The sequence below is a fragment of the Mustela nigripes genome, chromosome 4, assembly GCF_022355385.1.
Source record: "Mustela nigripes isolate SB6536 chromosome 4, MUSNIG.SB6536, whole genome shotgun sequence".
NCBI lineage: Eukaryota > Metazoa > Chordata > Mammalia > Carnivora > Mustelidae > Mustela > Mustela nigripes.
In genome coordinates, this window is record NC_081560.1 from 176,383,013 (window position 1) to 176,409,299 (window position 26,287).

The window sequence follows — 26,287 nt, forward strand, 5'->3', positions numbered from 1 at the left end:
CAACAGCTAGTGCAACATTATGTCAGCTTTGCTAATTGCTGAATGAGGCAAGGATTCCCACTTCATCAAAGGTATTGTAGGCAGACTATGGCGACAGCCTCAGAAGAAAATTCCTTTTAAGAAAACTAAAGAAGTTGTACAGCAGAAGTTCGCACTGAGGGTGGGATGCGTCTGTCTGTCATTCTGTCCCGTGGGGGGGGGGGGTGGGGGGGGCCCAGCCTTACTTGCTGATGTACTCCCCGGTGAGAACTTTCCCGCAGGACTTGCACTTGAAGCACCCCAGGTGCCACTGCTTGTCCAGGGCCAGCAGCGCCTGCCCGTTCTTGATGTCTCTCCCGCAGCCGGCACAGTCTGGAAAAGAGCAGCCACTCGCCGTTACTCCCCGTTTGTTCTGCAAAATCCAAGCACGAAGCCCGGCTCTGAACCCCGGTGTGCGCCCGCCTGCACCCAACAAATAGTTACTTAGGCACCATGTCCTTCCACTCCTTTCCCTGCATCCTGTCTTTCTTAGTTTCACACAGCTTGGGAGCTTCAGGGACCCCAGTGGATCCAGGGGATGGATGGCCTTCCTCCGTTCATCGCCTTGGTGGTGACTGACATACCCCGCCGAGCTCCAGCTGGCCCACAGAACATTTCATTATGCTGTCCTGGCTGTGATCTTTGGGAAGCTCTCCGAGGCTTCTATGAATTGAGGGCACATGCGAGTAGTTGAGCATGGCGTGCTAAATGCCACACCCAACGATATATATGGGACACCTGGGAAGCCGCCTGTGAATCTCATTTTTGTTCATGGGACCTTCCTGCCTTATCATCCTAAACCGGACTTTTGAAGATGCATGACCACCAATTGAATAGCTCTTAATTCCTTAGCTTTAAATTCTCCGTGGCAGGCTCCTATGAGGCAGATGAAGGAGAAAGTGTTTCTTTGCGGTAAAGGGTGTGGGCTCTGGAAGGAGCTGGCCTGGTTCCTGGGTCCCAGCCCAGCTCAACAACTTGTTGGCCCGCCACGTGACCCAGGCCAGTTCTCCCCCCTTCTAAGCCTTGGTTTCCTCTTATGAAAGCTGGGGCCTTATGAGTGCCTGTCTCAAACCTCCAATGAGGATTCAATGAAGTAATGGTTAGCAGTGAGGCTGGCACATGGGAAGTGGCCCTATAAACATTTCCTATTATTATAATCGCCGTTATTCTCATGATTAAATACCTTGTTGTTAGGAAGTTGAGTACTTAAAAGAACCCAGAAGAATGTAAATTGATGCAACCTTTTTGGAAAGCAACATAAACATCCACGGACAGTTAAAATCAACGCAGCTGAGCAAACGAAACCCAGCTTTGCCGGGAGGTTGGCCGTCGTGTCCTTGCAGATTAGAAGAAACACTCACGGAATATAGCAACGCCCAGACCAGGCCAGTCGGTGCACAGAATGATGAAACACCCCCCTCTTCCGACCACATGTGTGACTGCTGCTTCTTTACCAGTGACACTCCACGCCCTACTTCAACTCTTTTCTCCTCCTAGAAAAACTTGGTGAGATGCACAACCACAGACCTGTTCCTGTGTCTTGACAGCACCCTGCCCAGAAGGGCTCCTGCTGCCTAGGCTCCCCCTTAATACCACCCACCAAATACTCCCATCCTATGACGTTTCCTCCAGAGAGACTCACGATGACTCCCCTGTTGTTTTCCCTTGCTGCGGCTTACATTAATTTCACTATTTTTCTTTCCCTTTTTTTTTTTTTTTTTTTTTTTTTTTGACTACAGGCGTGTTTCTGGTGAACTTTGGTCAGTGGGTATCAATCAATATACCTTTAGATCCAGCAATTTCCTGTGTAAGATTTTAGTCTACAAAACAATTTCAAAAGAGTTTGTGTGTGTGTGCGCGCGCATGTGTGCCATGTGCCCATGTATGTATTCCCTGAGGAAAATAAATTCATTTCCTACAGCACTTCTGTAACAACAAAACTGAAAAGAGCCAATGGGGCCTTACTGAGGATCTGGTTACATCAATTATGGTAGAATCTGGAATACAGGAATAGTATGTATTGTTAAAAAGAATGAGGTCAGTTTGTGTGCTGACATGGAAAAGTGTTCAAAATAGATTAAGTTTAAAAAAAAAGTAACCTATGGAACAGTGTATGTAGCATAAGCTAATTTAGAAAAAAACAGTAAAGGCTATATAAGTATTTGCACACATGCTTGTATAGGAAACAACACATTTCTTGAAAAAAAAAAAAAAAAACCAAAAAACCTGAAACTCTTAAGATACTTTTCTCTGTGAAGGAGGACTTTTTATTTTGTGTCTTCTGTGTTGTTTGAATTATTTTTTTGTTATCACAAGAATGTAAAAAAAAAAAAAGCAAATATTTATAAAGTTAAAAATATAATTGCTATACAAGTTCTAAATTATTGCAGATTAAGATTTCTGTAAGTATTGCCCATTATTAGCTGAATGTGTATTATATGATCACAAAGCATTATGTAGTTTTTTTTTTTAACTAGAGTTTATGTTTCCCAGCATCTCAACAAAAATCTTTATAAAGGGGATATCACACCTGGTAGTTTACTCTAAGTTGAGTAAGTGGAAGGCCATGATATTTGCTCATACATACAATTTTTAAAGGTGAGCATGGGATCAGTAAGGTGAATTGACAATTTTTTTTTGAATTAACAATTTCTAATCCACGTTGAACTAATTTTTTTTTCCGTTTTTCTGATTAGATCATGTCCACTAGGTGGCAGTAAAGACTTAAAATAATAAGGAAGATGTCGGTTGGTAGTTTTTGTTTTTTTTTTTTCAGTCAGAAAATAAATTTTAGAGATGGCTTTCGATTTTAGATACTGAAAACAGTAGGGCTCAGGAGGGTTGGAAGAGCCATATGGGGTCTCTCCCTGCACAGTGCTGAGATCTAGGGAGATGGACGGCCTGGGGATGGTAAGAGCCCAGGCTTTGGAATTAGGACCCCAGGGTTAATTTGGGCAAGTTACCGTCTCTGAATCCCCTCTTCTTCATGTGTGAAATGCCAGCTGTGACATGCTTTGCATAATACTTAGAATGCCTGGTCCATGTTAGCCTCTCAGTGTGGCTCTACCTTTCTTTGGTGGGAGCAGAGCTAGGACTAGACGCCCCATTTCTGGATGGTAAGTCTTGAATGCCCAGATATCCCAGAGCTTTGAAAGCAGCTGAGACACAATTTGAGAGCGACAGCAACTTCTCTGACCATTCTGCACTGAGGCTTTTGGATGAACCAGGCACCACGTAAGGGCTTTATAGAGAGGGGACCGTTTACTATTCAGTCATATGGTCAGAATGCCTGCCGTCTGGACACCGGTGGTGTCCCACACTTCTCAACTCCTCTGTGCCCTGCAGCGTCCTATGGATGGCAGATGTTCTACAACTGACTTCGACAATGGTTTACAGAGAAGCCTTCACCGAATGCTGAATGTCTAGAGCGAGGCAGCCGGTAAAGTGAGGCAGAAGCAGAGATGGAGATGAGCCTCCTTCCTCCCAAACCTTTAGACATAAACCAAGCAAATCAAAGACCACCTCCTAGAAGGTAGAATACCGGTCCCACTGGCTGAAACAAACTATTCTGGCATATGCTGCAGAGGCTGCCCACTCATTCCTTTCTGGACAAAACCCTCAATTCTCCACGTAAGCCTGATGTCATGCTGGGAAAACTGGAAAAGATGCAGAGACAAAAAGATTCGTGCTGGGTTGTTCACTCCTCCCTTGCTCATCCCAACTAAGCTCTCGTATAAAGAACAAAATGTCCCACTCTGTATCTTCATGGTTTTCAGCTGTTGAGAAAATTGTTTCCACATCACTGAAGCAGCTGCCGGTAAATATAGAAAGCTGGCGATTGGCGCTGGAATTATTGCCGAAGTCGGAAGTCGGTGACAACGGAGCAGCATCAGCATCAAGGAAATCAAACCTTCTAGCAACTTGCCAGTATTCCACCGAAAACAAAGAATCACCAGATGTGAGAAGAGAAAAACACAACAACCATAAACACTTTCCCTCAAGCCTTTCATTTGTGGCACCAAGAGCTAAGAGAGGAGCAGGAATTTGGTGAATTATGCCTGAGTTAAACTAATATCTAATGACACATCTGGTTCCATATTTGTATCACTTTGTTCTAAGGCCACAAATACCCTTGAGAACAGCGATCTTGACTGTCTCCTTTTTTTTTTTTTTTTTTTTTTTTTTGGAGGGGGGCGTCAGGTCATGAACACCTGGGCTTTGAAAGTATTGAAGTTGAAAAAGGTGACAAATGGCTCTCAGTGAGAAAACTTGTGTTCCCAAGCTGAGAAAGATGTCTGCACTTGGGCAGCACTTAAGGTCCTATCAGACTGACACCTATTTTCTCCTTGACAATGATTTTTGCCTTTTAAGAATTTCTCACTTGGGAAAAGTAGGGCCCAAAAGATGTCTTACTCTGTGAGGATGCCTCTCCAGAGAAGAGGACAGAGGACATGGAGCTCTAGAAAAGAAAACCAGGTCGAATAAATATTCCATCTCCTAAAGAAGGATGCCAGGAATATCCTTGAGGACTTTGCAAAAAACCAGTAGGTTCTCCTGATGATTACCAACCCCCATTTCCTACCTACTTCTAAAATCAGAAATCTGCAAGTGCATGGGGGGAGTTAGCAGGGAGCTGTCCACACAGCGGGAGGGTGGGGGTGTTCTCTCCCCGCTGCTGTGACAGGGATTAAAGGACCCTGAGAGTAAGGACCTAGAAGTTTACTGAGTGGGGAAGCTCAGGTCCTAGCACGTCTACGGGTCCAAGAGAAGCTTGGCGTTAGAGTTCTTGGAACAAACTCATTGGAATATCCTACACCTTGGAAGCATTCATAACCAGAAAAATCTAGAGCCTGCTGAATTCGGAAGATTTGGAAGGCAGGAAGCCGGTTGGAGTCTCCCGGCCCCACCCCAAATGGAAGCCGAAGGAGAGGATGGAGAGAGACTGGCCTTCACTTCCACCGTTTGGCTCACTGCGGGATGCACTGAAGTCTTGTAGCGGGTACTCACGCCCAAGCATCTAGAACGAACCCACCGGAGAAAGTTGCCTGCTGAGGCTTGGGGACTTCGTTAGGAAGAGGGTAGGAGGCTACAAGGAGCAGGACCTGAGGCTGGGGGAGGTGGGGGAGTTTGTTGCCAGAGGTTAACCTGAAAATGCATGCTTTTGTCAAGGAACTCGACGTGCACCCCCATAAGAAATGTCTCCAGCCAGTGTTAGCTGAGAGAGCAGCGTGACAGTGCCAGGTTCCTAACACCTCATCCCTTCTACTTCCAATCCCTCTTGTCCCTGACTGGCCCACAAAGGAGCCACAGGACAGGAAGGAGGTAAAGAAAGAGGGAAGAAGATGTCATGTCCACTGTCAGTCTCTACTTGGGGTCGGATCTGAGCGGGGCCAGAGTGTAGCTCTGAAACGGACAGGAGGATCCAGTCGGGGATTCCGAGGAGCTGAAGGTGACCGGACAGCTGCGGATCTGCCTACGATGGGATTAAGGGTGGGAAAGGGAACTCTGATCAAAGATGATACAAGTAATGAAAGGAAAAAAACAAGGCTGTTCACCGGTCTGTCCCACCTGTGCTTTGGTCTGTTGCATATACAAATCGTGCATTTCCCAACAGTCAAGGACTTGGGAAGCAAAGAGACCTGGAGTGGAAATCCAGCTCTGACATGGAGCTGAGGGGCATCGGGCAGGTTAGGTAAGCCATGGGTTTCAGTGTCTTCATCTGTAGAATGGGTGGTTGGCAATACCCACCCTCCTGAGTGTATATACACTCAGTGTCTGTTCTCACGCATGCAGTAACCTGCATTTCCTCTTCCCCTCAACAAACAGGCGAGGCCCATCATCAGCCCCCGGGGAAGGCATTTTGGTCTCTGTGGTTCCGTCCTCACCATCCCATTACCATTACCATTATTATAGTTACTATTCAGCTTTTAACTTTGGAAAGGTCTGGCCTGTGGGTTCTCTCCACCCACTCTCAGGGCTCCTGCTAACCTGGGAGGGCAGGGATTATCTGCATTTTACAGATCACAGAACATCGAACAGCCGGAGGGACCTTCGAGACTGATGCAAACGCTTCACTTTCCCCCCAGGATACTGGACCCTGGGCGGACATCAGCTTTGCACACAGCCAAGCGGGGAAACAGTGTCCAATTAGCCGCACAGTGGGAATCTTATGTTCTCAAGGGCACATGTGCTCAACTCTGCAGCTCACAGAGCTTCTCTGAACCCAACCTCCACCCATGGGTTTGGCTTTCTGATGATCATCTCTTCTGTTATCAATGGGCAAAAAGAACCAGGATGGCAAGGGAGCACGAGGTGTTCACTGGAGAGGGAAGACTGTGAAAGTAGAGAATTGTTGTGCAAATAAATAATACATATTAATAATAATAATAAAACATTGTCTTGTAAATTGTAAAAGGGACCAGAGGGAGACTTTCCTCCTGCAATTGATGCTTGCTCCGTCCTGGGATGTTATAAAATGTCTCCAGGGATTTTGAGTCACTTCTGAGTATTTCCTTACTTTGCTGAAAAAAAAAATTAAAAATTAAGAATAAAAAGGAAACAGGTTTCAGTATTTAAACTATTGCTCATATAAGCTCCAGCAAATTCCAGGTTTCCCTGGAATCCTTTTCAAAAAATAATAAGGAAACAAAAACTCTAGTTGTTATTACCGGAGATTAGTGCACAGGGTCATGGCTGTGCACGGGGGATGAAAAATAAACAGAAGCAAAATTGTTTCATATTTAGATCATTATTATTAGAACGTAGAGTTAGACTTTGGACACCCTGTAAAATATTCAAGTGGTGTCCTTTAAATAGTACGTTAACGAGAGGCCCTTTACCCCTGGCCAGGACTCGGACCAAAGAGCTTCAAGATTTAAAAAAAAAAAAGAACAAAACCAAAACCAAATTTAAGTTCCAGAGTTTGGCTCACTTGAGATCCTGAATTTAATGATGCCAGATCTTGACATTCAACTCTTCCTACGGGACGTGGATTTCTCCTTCACTGTGGGATAAAATGGTGCAGGAGAATAGCTGTTCTATCCAAGCAGGAGAAGTCTATCTTGTTCTATCTTGTTCTATCCAAACAAGAGGGAAAGAAAGGACACAAGAGGAAAGCGAGCTGATTCTCCCAGGTTAACAAGCTGCCTTTGACACAAGCCTTCAACCCATGTCAGCTCAGCCTTGGACACATGGATTCCCTCATGGGAATAACAGTTTGGAGGCGTGTGGTGGTTGCCAACTTCACACAGGACAGATATTTCCAGTTTGCTAGGGTTCCTACCTCTCCGCAGAGTCTAAATGTCCATTGCTCCCTGGTGTCACTTTGAAACTGACCTGGCCTTTTCTGTAGGACTTCCAGTTTGCAACCTATAGATGAAAAAAAATCTAGACTCTCTTTATGTTATTATTATTATTATTATTTTAGTAAGAGTTGGCCTAGAGTTTTAAGGTCTTTAAGATGTAAAGGATTTGGGTATTTGAAAACCTTTCCTTGACCAGAAAGGCCACATCACCCTAGTAGTGATAGGAATGTCAATCTAACAAGTGGTTGTGGTTGAATGTTGACATCCTTTTATCGTGCTGCTCAGTGTGGTCAGGTTCCAAATCAGACCTTTATGAGTTGACAAATATTGACTGTCCACAGTCCAGTTTTTTTGTTTGGTTGTTGTTGTTGTTGTTGTTGTTTTTGTTTTGTTTTGTTTTTAGTTGAAACCAAGTCACCAAGTTCTTTTTTATCATGTCGGGTGCAGGGTCACCATACAAAAGGGAAGAGAAGGACAAAAACACACTGTGAAATCTGCAAACATGTTGGGCTAAGCACTTCTCAAAAGCGCATTCTGACTTCTGAAATTCCAGGCCACCATTAGCCAAAAAAACAATATGAGGTCACGAGATAAATATTGGCCTTGGGGTTGGGGGGGAATGTTCATGCAGGTACAAGATACTTGCCAGTCTATGGCAAAAGGGGGTCTCAATGCTATAAGTAATTCATATCTCAAATCACTAAAAATGAATTATTTTCAAAGGTTATGTGCTGCTTAAATATTTAACCTTGAGCCAGACTTTTCCATAATAGCTCATGTCCCGGCTTAGGTCAGCTGCTCCCTTTGCTATCTTGATGGCCACGATGGAAACACCACAAGCCAGAACAGACTGGAACCTGCTATTTTAAGTGAAGGTCCGTGTTGTCTTTGGAAAACAATACTGTGCAACAACAAGTTTCGTAGGCTATAATAGCAACAGGTTATCAGCCTTCATCAGGAAAGTAGAAGGCAGGCCTGGCAACAAGCCTTTATCCGAGTCCTCTAAATCTTACCTTTCCTTCTTTTAAAACTGTGTGTCACATATATATACGTAAGGAATTTCAGTTACATTGCTCATAATTTTTATAAATATGGACCATTTACACATTTGAAACTTCCCATTCTAACCTCTAAACCAGTACTCACAGAATTCTGTTAGGAGTTATGCATTCTCAAGGTCAGGAAGTCCTTTCCTTCAACTAGTATTGTGTATGTGTACGTGTGTGGGTATTTCCCATATTCATGACCAGGATCTGAATGGAAAATTAAAAGGAGCCAGATTGTTGACTTTCCTCTCCATTAACTATGAAATCACTAAGTAGGAACCTCATGGCTAGTGCTGCTTGGCAGGTTGATAAACATCAAAGAAACCGAAGACAGTCTATCATGGACTTGATACCAACCCAGACCTGCACCCCAAAAGCATTAGAATGGAGAGTCTGAGAATCTCTGCCAGTTGCCTTTGGAATATGGCTTTGAATGGCCCATGAACATGACACAGCACTCAGCACCGGACTTGAGAGTGGTTCCAGCAGGCCTTATTTCCCATTGGGTTCCCCAGGACCTGTTTGCAACACAGTGAATGATATGGGAGCCTTACACCCTTACACACAGTGAGGATGCCAGATACCGGAGACTATGCATATATGGAACAGAACATGTACTTTGGAAAGGATATTGAAAACTGATTACAAGTTGGGAACCTGAACATCTGCTTAAACATGGTGTCCACCGCCTTGCATAAGAAACTCCTGAACGACTACTCTTCCACTCTCTGAACTAGAAATAAAAATTCTAACACGCTGGGGCACCTGGCTGGCTCAGTCAGTGGAGTATCTGATTTCAGCTCATGTCGTGATCTTAGGGTTGTGGGATCAAGCCCTGCGCTGGGTTCTGTGCTTGGCACCGAGTCTCCTTTCCCTTTCCTTTGGATCCTTCCCCTGCTCTCTCTCTCTCTCTCTCTCTCTCTCTCAAATAAATCATAAAGAAAAATGATAACATGCTTGTATTCCCTGGAGATGTGATGAGATTCTTTGATAGGAAATAAAAAATATTAGTTTAAAACATTAGCACTATTTTGTCATTTGCTCTCGTTTTCAGGTTTAAGGTCCTATCAAGGAGAACTCCATGTATGTGTGTACACGCAGGCCCACGTCTGTGTTTTCAGAACCACAGCTAAAAAATGGAGATGGGCTATATTCATGGAATAAACCACCATCCTAATAAGCAGAGTCACAACGGCCAAATTCCCAACTAACAATTTCAAAAGCCCAGCTGGCAAAGGATAGACCGAAAGGTTCACGGCTTTTCAGGCCCTTCCCCTGCACTGCCAGGCTGTATTTGCTTCATGTGGCTACTCAGCATCATTTCTGATGATATGCACACATCCCAGGGATTCACCGGAGATCAAAAGTAGGATTCCCTCTTGACTAAAAATGCCACCAGGACAGCAAGAGGAAGTTGGAGAGTCATGGAAACAAAGCCCAATCCTGCCTCATCATGGGATGCTCTTGGAAAAGCCTGTGGTCCCATGGAAGCCTCAAGGAGGTCGATTTCCAGCTTACATGGGTGAGGAGTTCCAGCCAAAGCCTCAGTGGTTCCCATGGGGCCTCCCCCAGGACAGAGTGAATGACTTTGCACCTAGCACACGGCTCCGCCCACATTTTTCTGTGGGCTTGGAGCGCTTCTTCTTTCTGCTTACAGTGCATAATCCAGACATGCCTCGTAAACATTGCTTGATCCCTGAGCCATCCCTCAAAAGGGCACCTGTTACCTGAATTTGTGCAGGAAGACAGAACTAATGTGTCTGAAGTTCAAAATCCGAGTCCTCAGGACTATGGATACTCTGCTGGACAAGGTGGAGAAAACGGGGGGTCAGACTTCTCCCAGCAGGACTAAGTAGTTCTCTGCTCAAGTTATGGCCACCAATGGAGGAGGAAAACAGGTAGAAGAGAGGAGGGAAGAAGAGTAGGAGAGGAAGCAGTCAGGTGCCGCAGATGAAGGCTGCCACCTGGGGCCATTCGGTGGCATTCAGCCTGCCACATGGTGAACATTAGTGGATACCAACCCAACAGTTTCTGGGGGAGAGTCAGAAAATTTGGTAGCCACTGATTTTGAGATTTGAGATAGACCTTGTCCAACGCCTCTTAAAATTGTACCAGGCCTCAGATGAATTAAAAACAGGGGCTCAGACCAATACTCGTCCATGCACGTGCACAGCAACACTATGCACAACAGCCAAAAGATGGAGATGACCGAACGGTTCACTCACAGATGACTGGATGAACAAATTGTGTATTCTATCCACATAATGGAATATTATTCAGCCACAAAAAGGAATGGAGTACTGATACATGCTACAACCTGTGTGAACCTTGAAAACATTATGCTAAGTGGGAGAAGACAGGCGCAAAGGGGCACTTCCATTTATTTATTTATTTTTACTATTTAAATTTTTATTTTTTATTAACATAGAATGTATTTTTGGCCCCAGGGGTACAGGTCTGTAAATCATCAGGCTTACACACTTCACAGCACTCACCAGAGCACATACCCTCCCCAATGTCCATAACCCAACCACCCTCTCCATACCCCTCTCCCCCCAGCAACCCTCAGCTTGTTTTGTGGGATTAAGAGTCTCTTATGGTTTGTCTCCCTCCCGATCCCATCTTGTTTCATTTTATATATTCCATTTATATGAAATAGTCAGAATCCATACATATGCAGAGATGGACAGCAGACTGGTAGTTGCCAGGGGCTGGGAGGTGGGAATGGGGAGGGGCTGCTCTATGGGCTTGGGAGTTTTCTTTCGGGGTGATGAAAATGTTTTGGAACCAGATAGAGGTTGTGGCTGTACAACCTCGTGAATGTACTAGAATGTTCACATTAAAATGTTTTTTTTTTTTAAAGATTTTATTTATTTATTTGACAGAGAGAGAGATATCACAAGTAGACAGAGAAGCAGGCAGAGAGAGAGAGAGGAGGAAGAAGGCTCCCTGCTGAGCAGAGAGCCCGATGCAGGGCTCAATCCCAGGACCCCGGGATCATGACCTGAGCCAAAGGCAGAGGCTTAACCCACTGAGCCACCCAGGTGCCCCTAAAATGGTTTTGTTATGTGAACTGCACTTCAATGAAAAATGTACCAAGAAGGCTTGTGCTTGTACTGGTTTCCCTAATTTGGTTGTGAACTTTAACCTAGTGAAGAGTTAAAGATAAATCTTTAACTGGCTGTGGTCACTCAGCATCCAGGAGCTCCTGCTGCAGGGGAAGTCACACTTGAGCTCGAGATCAGTTTCTCTGGTTCTGTACTCATGAGCAGATAACAGCTCATTTACTTCCCCCCAGAGACAGGAAGAAGAAAAGGGGTAGAACGTCTGTTTCAGGACTTTCATCATGTGACCAGTCACTTAACATGCACACACCGAAGGCCACAGAAAGGGCAAAGTGCATTTTTTTAGTTTGGAATAAGCCTTTCGTTTTATTTTGTAAAGTTAGCATTATTTTATTTATTTATTTTCAAAGATTTTGCTTATTTGACAGATAGAGCACAAGCAGGGGGAACTGCAGGCAGAGGGAGAGGGAGAAGCAGGCTCCCCACTGAGCAGGGAGCCCCATGCGGGGCTCTATCCCAGGACCCAGAGATCATCACCTGAGCTGAAGGCAGATGCTTAACCGACTGAGCCACCCAGGTGCCCCACATTATTTTATTTTTAATCTACTTTTGTTTTAAATAGGTAATTCATATATACACAGTTAAATTTTTTTTCATAGAGTAAAAATAATTTCCTTCTCTCCCTCCCTGCTGGAGACAAGTACCACAAGTAATACAGTTTCTAAAATATCCTTCCAGGACAATCTATAGGGTCATACAACTCTCGATATATACAATTAGCTTTTTACTGCCACTGAAAAACTAAATTCAATTGAAGAATGCTAGTCCAAGCAATACAATTCTAGTTTTACGGATATGTTGTTAGAAGGTGTTGGTCTTACTATGTAAGAGGCATATCTAATGAAATAATGTCAATTGACCTTCCATTCGCTAAGGCACTTTTTGTATTCACTTTTGCTTTCATCTGCATAAATCATACCAATTCCCTATCAAAGCAGAAACTTCTCTTCCTTCCTTATAACTGAGATGATCAAGTTCTTGGTGAAGTGAAAAGACGTGTCACTCTGGGATCTTTATGTCGGACTCATCATGGTTATGGATTTCAGTCTGGAAAAAAATCTGAATATTACTGTTTCTCTGCAGCGACCCTCTGGCTAGTATTTAAATTCCAAACCCTCTCATACCCTCCTCTACAGCCGGTACCGCGCACGACTGGAACTGACACACCAGGTTAGACCCCCGCCCCTCCAGGCCAGGGCTCACACCTGAGACGCCCAGAGAGGTAAGCCTTCCCTCCAACCTCACGCTTCAAGTTGGGGAAATATCTTTCTTGGCCTTCTACTTAAAACAAAACAAAACAAAACAAAACAAAACAAAACATGGGGTGCCTGGGAGGCTCAGTCAGTCTGCCTTTAGCTCAGGTCATGATCCCGGAGTCCTGGGATCGAGCCCCACACCAGGCTCCCTGCTCAGTGGGGAGTCTGCTTCTCCCTCTCTCTCTGCTGCTCTTTCTCGCTCTCTGTCAAATAAATAAATAAATAAATAAAACCTTTAAAACAAAACACCAATCTGTGATACTGTCATCTACAGATCTATCTGAAACAATAACTGTTTCCCCTTTTATTAAATAAGGGAGTAATCTGGTAAATATGAAAATAAAGGTGATTTTTAAACATGCCAATTCCCCAAACCACACATGCACCTGAGCTGTGCCTGTATGATTTCCCAGAACCACAACAGCCATCTTCATTCTTCTTCTTCACTCACTCATTCAAACAGTAGTCAGAACTCCCTGGACCTGGCAGCTAAGACTTAGTCCCTCAGAGGCCCTCCAGGGTTGGCATCAATTCACTCGCTAAACCAATGTGCCGTGTACTTGCTGTGGGCATGGTGAGAGTCATAAGAATCAAAAAATACATACACGGTCCTTGTTATTAAGTAACTCATAATCTGGCAGGAGAGATGAGCATGCGGAGAACTAACACGAGACAGGGTCATCAGTGCCTCACTAGAAACGCAAAGCACAGCTCTGGGCAAGACATCTGTGCATGGGCCTTCTTGCCAAGGGGCTTAAGCTAATTCAAGGCTTTCAGTCCTTTGTGCAACCCTCAAAACAGTAAATGATTTTTGAAAAGACATGTGAACGGGATGCTATGAGAAGAATTTATGTAAAGTTGTACACATCTATAGCACTTAACAAAATCCAGAAGAATGTTCACCAAAATGTTCATAGAGATGCTCTCTTGGTGATGAGATTTCAGGTGATTTTTATCTCCTTTTTGAACTTTTCTGTAACATTTGTATTATTTTACAGTGAATACCTACACCCATCAAAAAGATTGTTATTGGGGCACCTGAGTGGCTCAGGAGGTTAAGGCCTCTGCCTTCGGCTCAGATCATAATCTCAGGGTCCTGGGATCGAGACCCACGTTGGGCTCTCTGCTCAGCAGGGAGCCTGCTTCCCTTCCTCTCTCTCTGTCTGTCTCTCTGCCTACTTGTGATCTCTGTCTGTCAAATGAATAAATAAAATCTTTAAAAAAAATTGTCATTAGCCCATTTAGAGAAAGAGATGGCTTTGATTCAATTTCCAGAATGCTGATGTAGGGCTTTCTGTGCTAGACCTTGTGAAAGAGAGAGAAAATAGGGTCCCTATATTAATGAGGTCATTATCTTGGTGGTAGAGGTGGGCACACATGTACACAACTAAAATGCAATAGGTTATGTACAGATGTTGTATTCTCAGTTGTGACAATTGTCTCACACCTAATGTTAAGCATAAAATAAAGTTATAGCTATGTTAACTATAGAATAAAGAATTGGGCTAGTGGCTGGAACATCACTGGTACTCAAAGAAATGTTTGTGGAATGACTGAATGAATGACATCCTATAGTTTTTCTTGAACATTCACATTCTTCATCTTTTCTCTCTCCTCTGCCCATAATCAATGATCTCCCCAACCCTGATCCCTGATCCCAAGTTATTGATTTTGCATAGGAATATCCCCATTACTACCTCAATCTTTCTAGAACATGGCTTTCATCTGGTCATCCTCCAGGTTAAAAGCTAACCTCAGGAGCTCCAGGTTGCCAAACTCCTCAAGGCCTACCAAGCCCTGGTCCTGTCACTCTGTTTTTCCAGGTTCATGTCTCAGGACACAGAACAATAAGGCCTTTGGTTTACTCATGTTTCCCCTGCACCACTGTTTTTTTAAGAACGCTCTCCACATTTAGACTGTCCTCTCTTGCAGTATCTCATGCATTATAACCCTTCGAAGTAGTTATTTTCCAATTTTTAGATGAGGGCAGTAAGATTCTAGAACATCAAATAATTTGCCCGAGGCTCCCTGGCTAGGAAGAGGGAGGATTAGGATTCTGACTCCGGCTTTCTGACATGTAGAGGCCATCATCTTAACCATCACGCTATGCCTTCTTCTTTTGTTCCCTTCTGGTTGTAAGTATCTCTAAGCTCAAGTTCTAGTCTTGTAACTTCCACAAAGAATAATGGCTAATGTATAGATGAGCTTATTAGACATCATGAGTCTTTTAAACACATTACTCATACAAATCCCCACAACAACCCACTGAAGAATGAAATATTATTGTTTCCCACTTTGTAGGCAAAGAAATGGAGATAGAGATTGAGTTCTTGAGTGCTGTGCGTGGTGGAACTGGGATCAGAACTGGCTACAGCCTGTCTGAAACCCATACACCCTCTCCTACAAGATGAAAATGTCTAAAAAAGGAGGAGCAGATCTGGTGTTGGAGAACCTGCCACAAAACCCATCACCACGAGTCAAACTCCAACAATCCATGGACTAGAATGTCTGGATGTATTCTTCCTTCACTGGTTTTTATACTGGTGGAAAATATCAAAGGAGCAGATAAAGACAGCTATCATGAACAGCAGAGTGAAAAAAGTAGAGACACAGGAAGTAGTGATGGTCCTAACAAACACTCAAAAATAATGTCTGAACAGTAAGTTATTTTTTTAAAAATAAGAATACGGCATTTAGGGGCACCTGGGTGGCTCAGTTCGTTAAAGCCTCTGCCTTAGGTTCGGGTCATGATCTCAGGGTCCTGGGATCGAGCCCCACATCGGGCTCTCTGTTCAGCAGGGAGCCTGCTTCCCCTCTCTCTCTGCCTGCCTCTCTGCCTACTTGTGATCTCTGTCAAATAAATAAATAAAATCTTAAAAAAAAAAAAGAGCACGGCATTTACATATAGGTCCTCATTTAATCCTACAAGGTAATTATTACCATCCCATTTTAGGGATAAGGCAATGGAGGCTGGAAAGGTAAAGAGAATGCCAGCAAGCAGCAGAGCTAGAGCCTGATCCAGGCAGGCACACACCAGTGTCAGATCGTCACAACCCCACCCGTTGTTAAGTGTCTCAGCAGCCAAATCCCACTCAACCCGCAGATGATTTTTTGGGAGGGAACAGAAAGATAAAATAAAAGTCATCTCGCAACTATAAAAAGAAACATAAAATAATAGGAAAGTTCTTCCTCCCCTTTGAAAGCGTGCACATGATTCTTTATCTGAAATGATTTAAATTCAGGCCAAGCCGAGCATTTGCCTTGATACCTGTAGGAGTTCCAATTGCAGTTGGAATAATGACAATGCCGTGCAGAGGGGGAGGAGGGAGGAGGATGGGTTTGGATGTATTTGTGTGTGGGTGGTCATGGTGTCAATCCACCAAACCCACACACAATCAGACACTAGTCAGACAGCCTTTGAAATGGGAAGGGTAATGGTAGACAGCAGCCCACTCCTGCTCAGGTGCCTGAAATAGACAGGAGCTGTGCAGCCAACAACAATCCAAACCCCGATTCCCTACATTCTAGGTTGCCACACACATATTTTCCCCTCACAGGGCTCCTTACCCATGGGAATTCAGCTCAACTCTGGCAAAGACTGGGGAAGAACTGGGCTGTAGAGGAGTGCCCATCACCTTCTGGTTGGATTTAACGTCTTCCGGATGTCAATTTTTATTTTTAAAGTATAGATCAGCTGGACATAGGCAATTGATTTTTTTTTTAACAGTAAAGCCAGTTTAATTAATGTTTATCGCAACCCTTTGAGGTGATCTTTACCATTATTTCCATGTTATAGAAGGTTTATTGCTTATTGAATTCAAATTACATCAGACTGGATGCAGCAAGAGTTTTGACTAATTCAGGGGCGATCACCTTTACTGGAAGTAAAGTTATTTTTAGGAATAACTTCTCGTGGTTTCTTCTGGTGACAAAAGGAAGGCAGCTGTGGTGTGTAGAAAGCGCATAGCCCATGTAGGCAGGACACTCAGGTAAAGGTGACAAGCCGGGCCATCGCTGGAGGCTCTGTGCACAGTAACGCCCACCTTTTGAAACAGACATCAGGGACGCCAGTACAGTCTCTAGAGCCAGCCAGACAGCCTGGGTCTGTAACTCAGCTCCACTGTTTACCATCTGTGTAATCTTGGACACATTAACCTCTATGGCCCTTTGTGTCTTCTGGGAGAAGGAGATAGTTACAGTACCAACCTAGGGGGTGGTAATGCGAATTAAGTGAATTAAAATTCATGGAGCAGTTATACAGGACCTGACCCACAGTGAAGGCTACATGAGTGCTTGAAGAAGAAGATAGAATAAATATAAAGGTTAAAGGAATGATTGTAACGTGAGATCAAAGGCACACCCCTGAGGGTCCTCTCTAAACCAGAGGATAGCCTGGTAGCTCCCGATGGGCTGTAGTAGAAACCACGCCTGTTTTGTGTGGTCAAGCAGACACTGTTTTGTACAAATTCTCATTGCATCATTGACTTAGATCTGTAGACCACCCCTCACTTCTTCTCACACTGTGTCCCACCTCCTAGGCAGTGAAAATGGGAAACAGCCACCCAACGCGAAACACAATTGCATTTCAGAAGAGCAAGTTTGTTTTTGGAAAGAACATTTCCAAAGGAGAAAGAGGACCTTGACTCTCATGTATTTCATTGACTCTGTGAGCAGCATCAGAGAGGCATTTCCTCTTTCACTTTGATTTAAGGTGATTTGCCAACTTTTGGACATTTTTAAAGTAAGAATCAAAGTCACATCGGGATAAAGGCAATTCTCACGGAATCACAAATAACGTCCAAGTGTCTTCTAATTACGCTCTAGTGCATTTCAGCAGCTTGCCGAGATTTCCCTTGCTCTAGTATCTATGTGCCTGTCCCACTCGGGTATCCATACATAAGAGCTCTTTTTCAACACCCCACATGCCCCATAAATGTTATTTGAGTACTGATCTAAATAGACAAGTACTTGTGGAAAATAAAACTGTTCTGACCAAAGCAGTAGCATAGAAAAGAGATCTCATCCAAGGAGAAAATAGGACTTGGTCCAACAATGTGCACACATGCAATTGTTATTACATCTAGCATTAAAGATACCATAAATTTGGGTAAGATACATATTTATACTTAAAATTTTTATTTCTTCCTTATGTGTATCACATGGATGTCATATAAAATGGAAAATACACATAAAGCAAAAACATGTTTAATAGAAATTGGAATAACCATTTCGGTAATGATGTGAGGAGAAAACCCATCCCCGAAATGGATGGGAGATGGGACAGGAAGCCTTTAAAAACACCTGGGTCTGATTCTTAAGCCAAACAATGAAGAGTATGAGATGAAACAAAAGAGAGCCCCAAACTCAAAAGACCTGCCTCTAATCCTGTCTTATTAAGGGACAGCTTCAGTGACCTTACGTATGCCCGTGGGCCCTAATGACCTCACCTATCAAGAAGGGTATGGGGCGCTGGGCTGGCTCTGTCAGCAGAGCATGTGACTCTTGATCTCAGGGTTGTGAGTTCAAGCCCCACACTGGGTGTTGAGGTGACTTAAAAAAAAAAAAAAAGATAGTTGGACTGAAGGACTCTACAGATTTTGAGGACATAGTCATTCCTATTACAGGCCTCTGGACATGACCCTCTATTAGCAGCTGTCATTCTTTCCTGGGATTCACCAAATCCTCCCCCCTCCCCCAAATCCTCTTTCTTAATTAGACTGAAAAACCTCCTCCAAAGTTTTGGTAATGTACTTGTGAACTAGGCTGTCCCACACAGTGGTATGACTATTCCCATCCTGGCTCACCTCCCCAGTGACCTGCTTGGGGTCAGGGTGGTTAGAAGTGTGAAGCCCTCCTACGGTCTAGGACTGGGCCTTGCCTTATAGCTCTTGTCCTATTCAGGCTGCCAGTATTTATCAATAGGACATATAAATTCACATGCTAAGGATCCGGCCATGTTGAATAAGATGCACGATTACATCTCTTTTCTTCTTTTCTCCCAACGGTCAAATCCAATTTCTATGCAAATGCTTTGGTCAGAAGAGTCTTTTTGAAAAAAAGGCAAAAGGATTCTTCTTCTTGAACAAAAAGACTTGGACTCACTGCCATGGATTGCCCAGAATTCCTCTAGAGCAGAAGTGGCTTATTTCATTCTTATGTATCGAGACTGGAGAGACTTAATGGAATTTGGTGCAGATCTCCCAAAGACTGGAAAAATCTGCAGAAACCAAGGAAAACCCTGGTCTACTTCCTAACGCCACCAGGAAAGGAGCGGAAGTAGAGCTTCACTGTTTGGTGCCAGCGATCAGACTACATCTCACTTAAAAGTTAACTGACTTACCTGGTGTTACTTAGTAGGAGAAACAGTGCTACTAGCTCTATGAGGGAAGTCAGCAGGGGGAAAGTCTGGGAGCGAGTTAGTGTTCTCTGGATTCCCACACGTCAGACAAGACCTCGTCATAAGGAACTACAAATCCCATGTATCTTGTTCCCACACTTTTTTCAGATTCTCCTTAAGGGTCACCTTTGAGAGATGTCTCCCTCGACTGCCCCTTATAAATGCCACCCCTCTACCCTGCATTTTTCTTCCTACTTTAATTTAGATATTAGGTATTTTGGTGTATGCACTTATGGTCTGCCTGTTCCTGCTGGAAAGTAAGCCTCTGGAGGGTGCTAACTTTTTGTTCACGCCTGGATGTCTAGTGGGAACAACATAACACATTGTAGGTGCTCAGCAAATTATTTGTGTAATAAATCAGTGTTGGAAACCCTCCAAGTGAATAAATATTTAAGGATAACAGACATAAAGAGTTAAGGGTAAATATAAATCATTACCTTTGCCCTAGGCACAGTGCGGATAGCTTTTTTTTTTTTTTTTTAAAGATTTTATTTATTTATTTGTCAGAGAGAAAGAGAGCAGCAGGCAGAGCAGGCAAAGGGAGAAGCAGGTTCCCCTCTGAGCAGGGAGACCAAAGTGGGACTTATCCCAGGATCTCGGGATCATGATCCATGCCAAAGGCAGACGCTTAACTGACTGAGCCACCCGGGTGTCCCAAGAGGGACAGCTTTTTTAATACACAGAGCTATCAATTCCTTCACCACCAAATGTTTGCACATCTCAACCACCATGACTAGGGAATGGGCATTTCTCGTATAAAGTGTTATCCTCTTTTTCCTTCATTTACTCTCAAAATGCAGTTTGATGTCCGATTCTATTTACGCCTTTTTGACATAAGGGAGATGCTTCTCATTGCACGGGTTTTAGCGAAGGCTTCACGTTTTACAATCGCAAATGGCCTTAGACATGACTATGCTCGGCATCTGCTACCAGCTTCACAGTAAGGAAGGCACTTGCCTAAGCTACCTTTGAGCTACGAGCAACTCATGTCAACGGGTGGCTGGGACACTTACTGCCGGAGCAGGAGGCTTCTTTAGGGCTGGACGACATTGGCTGTGCGCACAGTTGACAAAGACAGTCTCTCCCATTGAACGTGACTCGGTCTCCAGGTGGAAATGGGCGCCTGGAGACAGAAAGACATTGCCCTCAAGGTTATTCCGGCAATTTAATTTCTTTTCCTTACTGCTTCTGCTTGCTGCCCCCACCCACCCGTGCCAATCCATTTCTTTGAGGAGCACCGGCCAGAATGTCTGAAATGCAGTCTTACCCAAGCCAGCCAGCTGGATATAGTCCAAGCAAATAAACATGCCCCATTTTGAGAAGGGAGAAGGCGCTGCTTCTACCAGCATCCAGACAGTAAATGGAATGATTTACCTCTCCTCATTAGTGGAGGGATTGTTCCAACAAGTCACCGAGCCAGGTATATATGGAAAAATTTTCCATTTTCCAAATGGAAAATCCTTCAAGAAGAAATATTTTAAATGCCATAAATTCCTATTCAGGCTTAAGGCCCCTGCCCAGGAGAACTGGTTACGGGTCAAACATTAACACTTTCACTTCCCTAGACCTACGTGGTGTTTCTGCACCTAGTTAGACTTTGTCCCAGATATCTGACTGGGTGAACGGGGTGTTTCAGTGCTGGAGACCCAGTTCCTGGTGGAGAACTACAACTGTGCTGTAACTACCTGTTTTAAAACGATTAGCTTCTAAACACTTAAAAAGAAAATCATTAGCTTCTTTTCAAAGAGATAGTTTCCTTTTGTGTTATTTGTCAATAACAGTGTTTGCAAAAATACTGCCTCGGCATGCGTGTTACCTTGTCTCTTCTCCCGCTAGTTCAGGGGACAGGTAGCTTTCTGAAAAGGAAAGCTATCAACGATGACACATGTGACAATTTCCAAGCCTGCTTACTTGTCATTGGCAATTTGCCAATACCCTTCGTTAACGTGAGTTTTCAAACGTGTGATTCTGTCAGTTAGGAAATGGAGAACTCACAAGCAAAACAGCCCCACACATCTGAGTCAGAAGCAATTACTTAAGAACAAACGCTAGCTCCGTGACAGGAGCCTCACTTTCACAGCTGCCATCCCTCCTTTAAGTGGCCCTTCGGCTGCCTAACGGTTGGTAATTAGCCGCAACACACGCACAGGTAGTAAATTTGGACTTAAAACAACCCCACAGATGTGCTTCGCGCTGGTCCTCAAGGAGCCTGAGGAGCTCTTACTCTCCCCCGCACGCTCCTTTCACAAGGGCTGAGCTGAGGCTGTCTCTTCTCTCACCAGGCTGTGTCACTTTCCATTGTTCAGATAAGGCCCAGAGAGGTTAAGCGACCTGCCTGGATGGACCAGCTCCGGAGACGGGCCCCCAGGCAGGGGCAGGTGGCATCCACCAGTGCAAGGCTTCTCAATCTTTAACAATCAAAACTCGTGGTCTGGTGAATGCCAGTGGGCCGGCTGCTTCATCCATGAACCCCAAACGAGCCCCCAGTCTGCTCCGTGATGGGGCATCAGGAGTTAGGGGGTCAGAAGCACAGGCATGGGCTTTTTGCATCTGATCAGGGTCAGGACTAGGTCGAGGCCAGTGAGCACCTGGGGCACCTGGGGCACAGCATTTAAGGAGGCCCCAACTCTCAGGTGCAGACCATGCAAGGCACGCTAGCCTCCTCTGGCCTCTGAGCCACGCCTGTAGGTTTAGCCTCGAATCCCACCTGGATCCACCAGGGGATAAGCCAGAGTCCAGTTCTTGGGTCACTGGAACGCTGGCTTGTGGGATTTTATAAATGACCCTCTTCGGTTCTTTCCGCTGGCGGCCCGCTGTGTCCTCTGCCCACACAGCTTCTCTCCCCTCTGCCATTTGTGTGAATGAATGTGTGTGATCCAGAGAACTGGATTTGGGGTCAGGAACCCTGAGTTCAAATCTTATAAGTCTTGCCGTGTTAGCCTGGGGAAAGTCCCTTAAACTCTGAGACTCAGAGTCGCTTATAATTAGGGACACTAATTCCTGGCTGACTTCACGGAATTGCTAAGAGGGTTAAAGCAGATTCAACCAGAATGCAGTTAGTCACCCATAAAGGAGGCCTCCACTTGAGGTCAGATACCGTCAGCCAGCAGCAGCGGCAACGGCACGCTAGTAGCAACAGTGAGCACCTCTTGGCTGACCCCAATGGCCGGGGACAGGACGGTCACTAACAGAGGCTTGTCCTTCATCACCGACTTTAAAACGATGATCTCTCAAGGTCAGGATCAGGAGGGCTCTTAGAGTTTATCTGGGCCAGGGCCTTCCAACCTGGCTGAGTAGCCCCATACTTGGGAACCCTCTAGAAACTACAAGATCAGCAGGAGAGTTTGGGGGAAAATGCCAGAAACAGATATTTGTAAAGAGACCCTCCCCAAGGGAGGGGCCCACGGCTGATCCCAGTTTGGGGAATCACTCGGCTCTGGTCCACAGCCTCCCATCTTACAGATGAAGCAAAAGTCAATTCACACCATCCAGCAAAGCAGGACTAGAACTTGGGACTCTCAAATGCCAGCCAAGGGCCTTTAAGCAGACAGTGAAAAGGGAGTGGTCAAGAGGAAACTTTACTTTGGATTAAATACACACACAGATTTTTCAGCTCAATAATCCAGCATTTTAAAATTGGGGTTTATAAAGATGTAATTAAAACAATAAAAAGATGTAATTGAGAAATGGGATAATAACTATGAAATATTATTACAATAATTTTACCATAATACCTCATCTAGATCTTATATGGTTCATCTGTCAGGACTACCTTATTAGCTAATTAGATAAAATGAAGTTTACCTTTCTAGAGTTTACATCTCTCTGGCCTAGAAACATAAAATGCTGAAAAACAAAGCAAAACACCTTCTCTGAACCATCATCTTTACAAAGCCGCAGCAAAATGGGCCATCAAACATGGAAAGGAAGGGGACTGCTCGATGAAGACAGGTCAGTAAAGCCACTGACCCTTGTGGCTTTGTGGGAACAAAGTCATCTTGATTTCTATAATGTGCAGCATTCGAAACACAGCAATGGTGAAACCACCACATTTCCCTACTCACGCTTCACATACTTTCCCCTTCTTCCCTCTGACTGGTCATGTTAACCAAGCTGCTTTGTGCAGTGAAAATTTGACCTTGCTGGAGGATAGAAGCCTAGAGAGCAGAGGTGGGTTAACTTTTCCCTCTGAGAGTTCAGACCGGAAGTAATTTTTTAGACTTTGTGGATCATACGGTGTCTGCCATGACTGCTCAACTCTGCCACTGTAGCTCAGAAGCAGCCACAAGCAGCCATATGGGAACAAACAAATTGTGTCCCAATAAAACTTTATTTGTCCCAATAAAATTTTATTTACAAAGACATATATTGGGGCTAATTTGGGCCATGGGGCAGGGTCTGCCCAGGTCTGCTACAGAGTAAATGAGACTATTTTTAAACACACGCATATGAACGTAAACTTCCACAGAAGCTTCATCTTTCCAAGCAGTTATACCATTTCCTAAGGTTTTCATTGCTCAAAGTGTTTCAAGACCCAGAGTTGCTTTCACACTTGGTTTCAAGTCACTTCAAATCAGTCCGATTACTTCGGAGAAGACCTCATGTGTAAAGTTTCCCAACTAAATAACATTTTGATGAGGACTGATAAAACAATATATATTATATTATATTATATTATATTATATTATATTATATTATATTATATATATATAATATATATATTAATTTAAGGGTGCCTAGGAAAAAGATTATTTCAAGACAGTACAGCTCAAGACAAAAGGCGTACATCCCAGGCTGTAAGAGCAAGAACCCGGCGCTCCTCGGTCGGGGAAGCCACCACTTACTTGCAGATGGTACAGGCAAAGCAGTTGGGATGATAGGTCTTGCCCAGGGCGGTGACCACCTCTCCTTCCACGAACTCCCCGCAGCCGTGGCAGCGTGTCCCATACATCCTCTGGTAGTCCAGGGTGCAGAGATACTCCCCGTTCTTTATGAAGAAGCCCCCTTGTGCCAGGTCACAGCCGCACACTGTGGAAAGACAAGGTCGCTCTTGGTCAACATCCGCGAAGCTGCTGGTCAGCTGCCGCCCGCCCCTGCCTGCTGGGAACTTACCCCCTGATGTCAGTGGCTGGGGGTTAGGGGAGGGGACTGGTACAAAGAGTTATTTATTGTTGGGCTGGGAGTGCTCTCTTGCCTCCCTCCCCTTCTGTTTCCCTCCTTTTGGGAGCATGCAATAGCTCATACAAGTAAAATGCCTTGGCTGGGGCTCAATGACTTTTGTGGTATATCTAAGATTCAGAGATAATCAGTCTTTGATGGAAAGATGCCCTCGGTTTGTGCTGTCTCAATTAGGAACAAAGGTATTCCTGGCAGTGTGATTTAGGAAAGGTATCCAAGGCTTGCCTGCACAACTGCTTGGTTTGGGCCAGGACTGTTACTGAGCTGAGTAATAAATTCCCACGATACCGAAAGCAGTAGATGAAATGTCCAATGTCCGTTTGTTCCCACTCTGGAAACACTTCCCCACAGCTATGAAAAACTCAGACATTTAATTTTCTCCGTGGGCAGCAAATAGGATAAGCCAATTGTTTATATAGTATAGGGAGAGATAAAAATGAACAGACAAAAGAGGAAAGAAAAGGAAACGTGTCCAAGATAAAACTGTCATTCCGGACCTCAGTACATGCCAAAGGGAATTGCCTTGCTGTGTCTGGATTTTGGTGTCTCTTTCGAAACTGTGCAGCTGTGGGTTATGGAGATAGTGCAAGGTCCCAGGCTGTCAGGGGCTTGGGCGTGGCCTACATGTTCAGACAAGACTGGAGGAGGGCACAGCGACTTGTCCAAAAATAAAGCCCAAGGCAGACCCTGAGAATAAAGCGTTTCTACTGCCAAAGGACTGGCAACCAGCACGGCAGCTGGGAACCTCCTCTCTCGATGCCCAAGCTTGGGTGACTCTTATATAACTAAGGGCCTTAGACAAAGAATTCTGGATTCTTCCTGCAAGCAGCTGGAATAGGACCCCAGTGGGCAGGGGGAAGTTGAGCTCCACCACTGACTTGCTTCCCTAAGAATCCTCGCAGAACATCTCTTGTGTTCCTCTGGTTAGTTCCTGTGACTCATCAATGCCTTTGGATGACGGGCGCCCAGCACAGTAAGGTAGTGACTGAGACTCTGACAAGTCTCCCACCCTCTGCTGGCAGTCTTCCCTACTGCAAGCCACCAGGGATATCGAAGGTGACACCGAACCTACAAATAAGCCTTCCACTGTGGACTCACCAGCCTTTGTTTACATCAACACTCCACAGCGATGACCTCCTTCCTCGCAGTTTATAATCAAGTAACCCAAGACGATGGCCCGAGTCCACCACGCCTGAAAATGACCACCCTATAAATACGACTCCGATCACATTACCTGGAAAACAGCTCGTCCACCACCTGCTGCCTCCTCTAACCTGCCCACGTCCCCACTGTGCACACACCTGCTTCTTGGTTGGGGGAACTCAGGTATGGACCGAGCGCACTCGGACTAGCAAATTCCTTCAACAGCAACAAACACAATCCTGGGGTGTGGAGGGCGGGTCACAGAATACCTCAGTATCTTATTTCCCCACCAGATGACAAAGCACTTTCTGGTGAGAGCCCTCATCTTTATGTCTTTGGATTCTTCTTCAGGAAACTTTAACCATGACGTCTAGGGTATGACTAAGAACACAGTGTGTGAGTTAAGTTGAATCCAGCATCAAACCTGGCAGGCTCCCCGGGATGTCACTCCTCAGTGACATCAGCGGTTCTGATGACTCTGTTGCTTTTCTAAACACAGGTAGGGGCAGAATGATGCATTTGGATGATCAGTAATCGCCTTTATTTCTCCCTCCAATCACGTTGGGTATGTTTTAAAAATTCACAGATCCTTTATAAAAAGATCAGGTGGCAGCAGGGTCATCTGTAAGCTAATGGAGATTGTGGGGGACAGCGTCTGCGCTCACTGTAAATGTTTTAGAGTTTCCCTGTATTGGCTGCTTCTGTGGGCACCGCTGTGCGACATTCTGGTTCACTCGAGATGGTGACATTGACATATACGCTCCTTTAAGTCCTGGCTTATATAAACTGAATAGTCTTTAAAACAACCTTGTAGGGGCGT

The 26,287-nt window shown here is 44.6% G+C and overlaps 1 protein-coding gene across 3 annotated transcripts in view; it reads right to left on the reverse strand.

Annotated features, from left to right (window-relative positions):
* Positions 1 to 26,287, reverse strand: part of ABLIM1 (actin binding LIM protein 1) — a 299,516-nt gene that overhangs the window by 108,476 nt on the left and 164,753 nt on the right. For all 3 annotated transcript variants that reach the window (XM_059398658.1, XM_059398657.1, XM_059398656.1), the window contains exons 3-5: positions 23,991 to 24,174; positions 20,160 to 20,269; positions 225 to 351 (exon numbers count right to left, since the gene is read on the reverse strand). In XM_059398658.1, the coding sequence (XP_059254641.1) occupies positions 225 to 351; positions 20,160 to 20,269; positions 23,991 to 24,174 (421 nt within the window). The remainder of the gene's footprint in view (positions 1 to 224; positions 352 to 20,159; positions 20,270 to 23,990; positions 24,175 to 26,287) is intronic.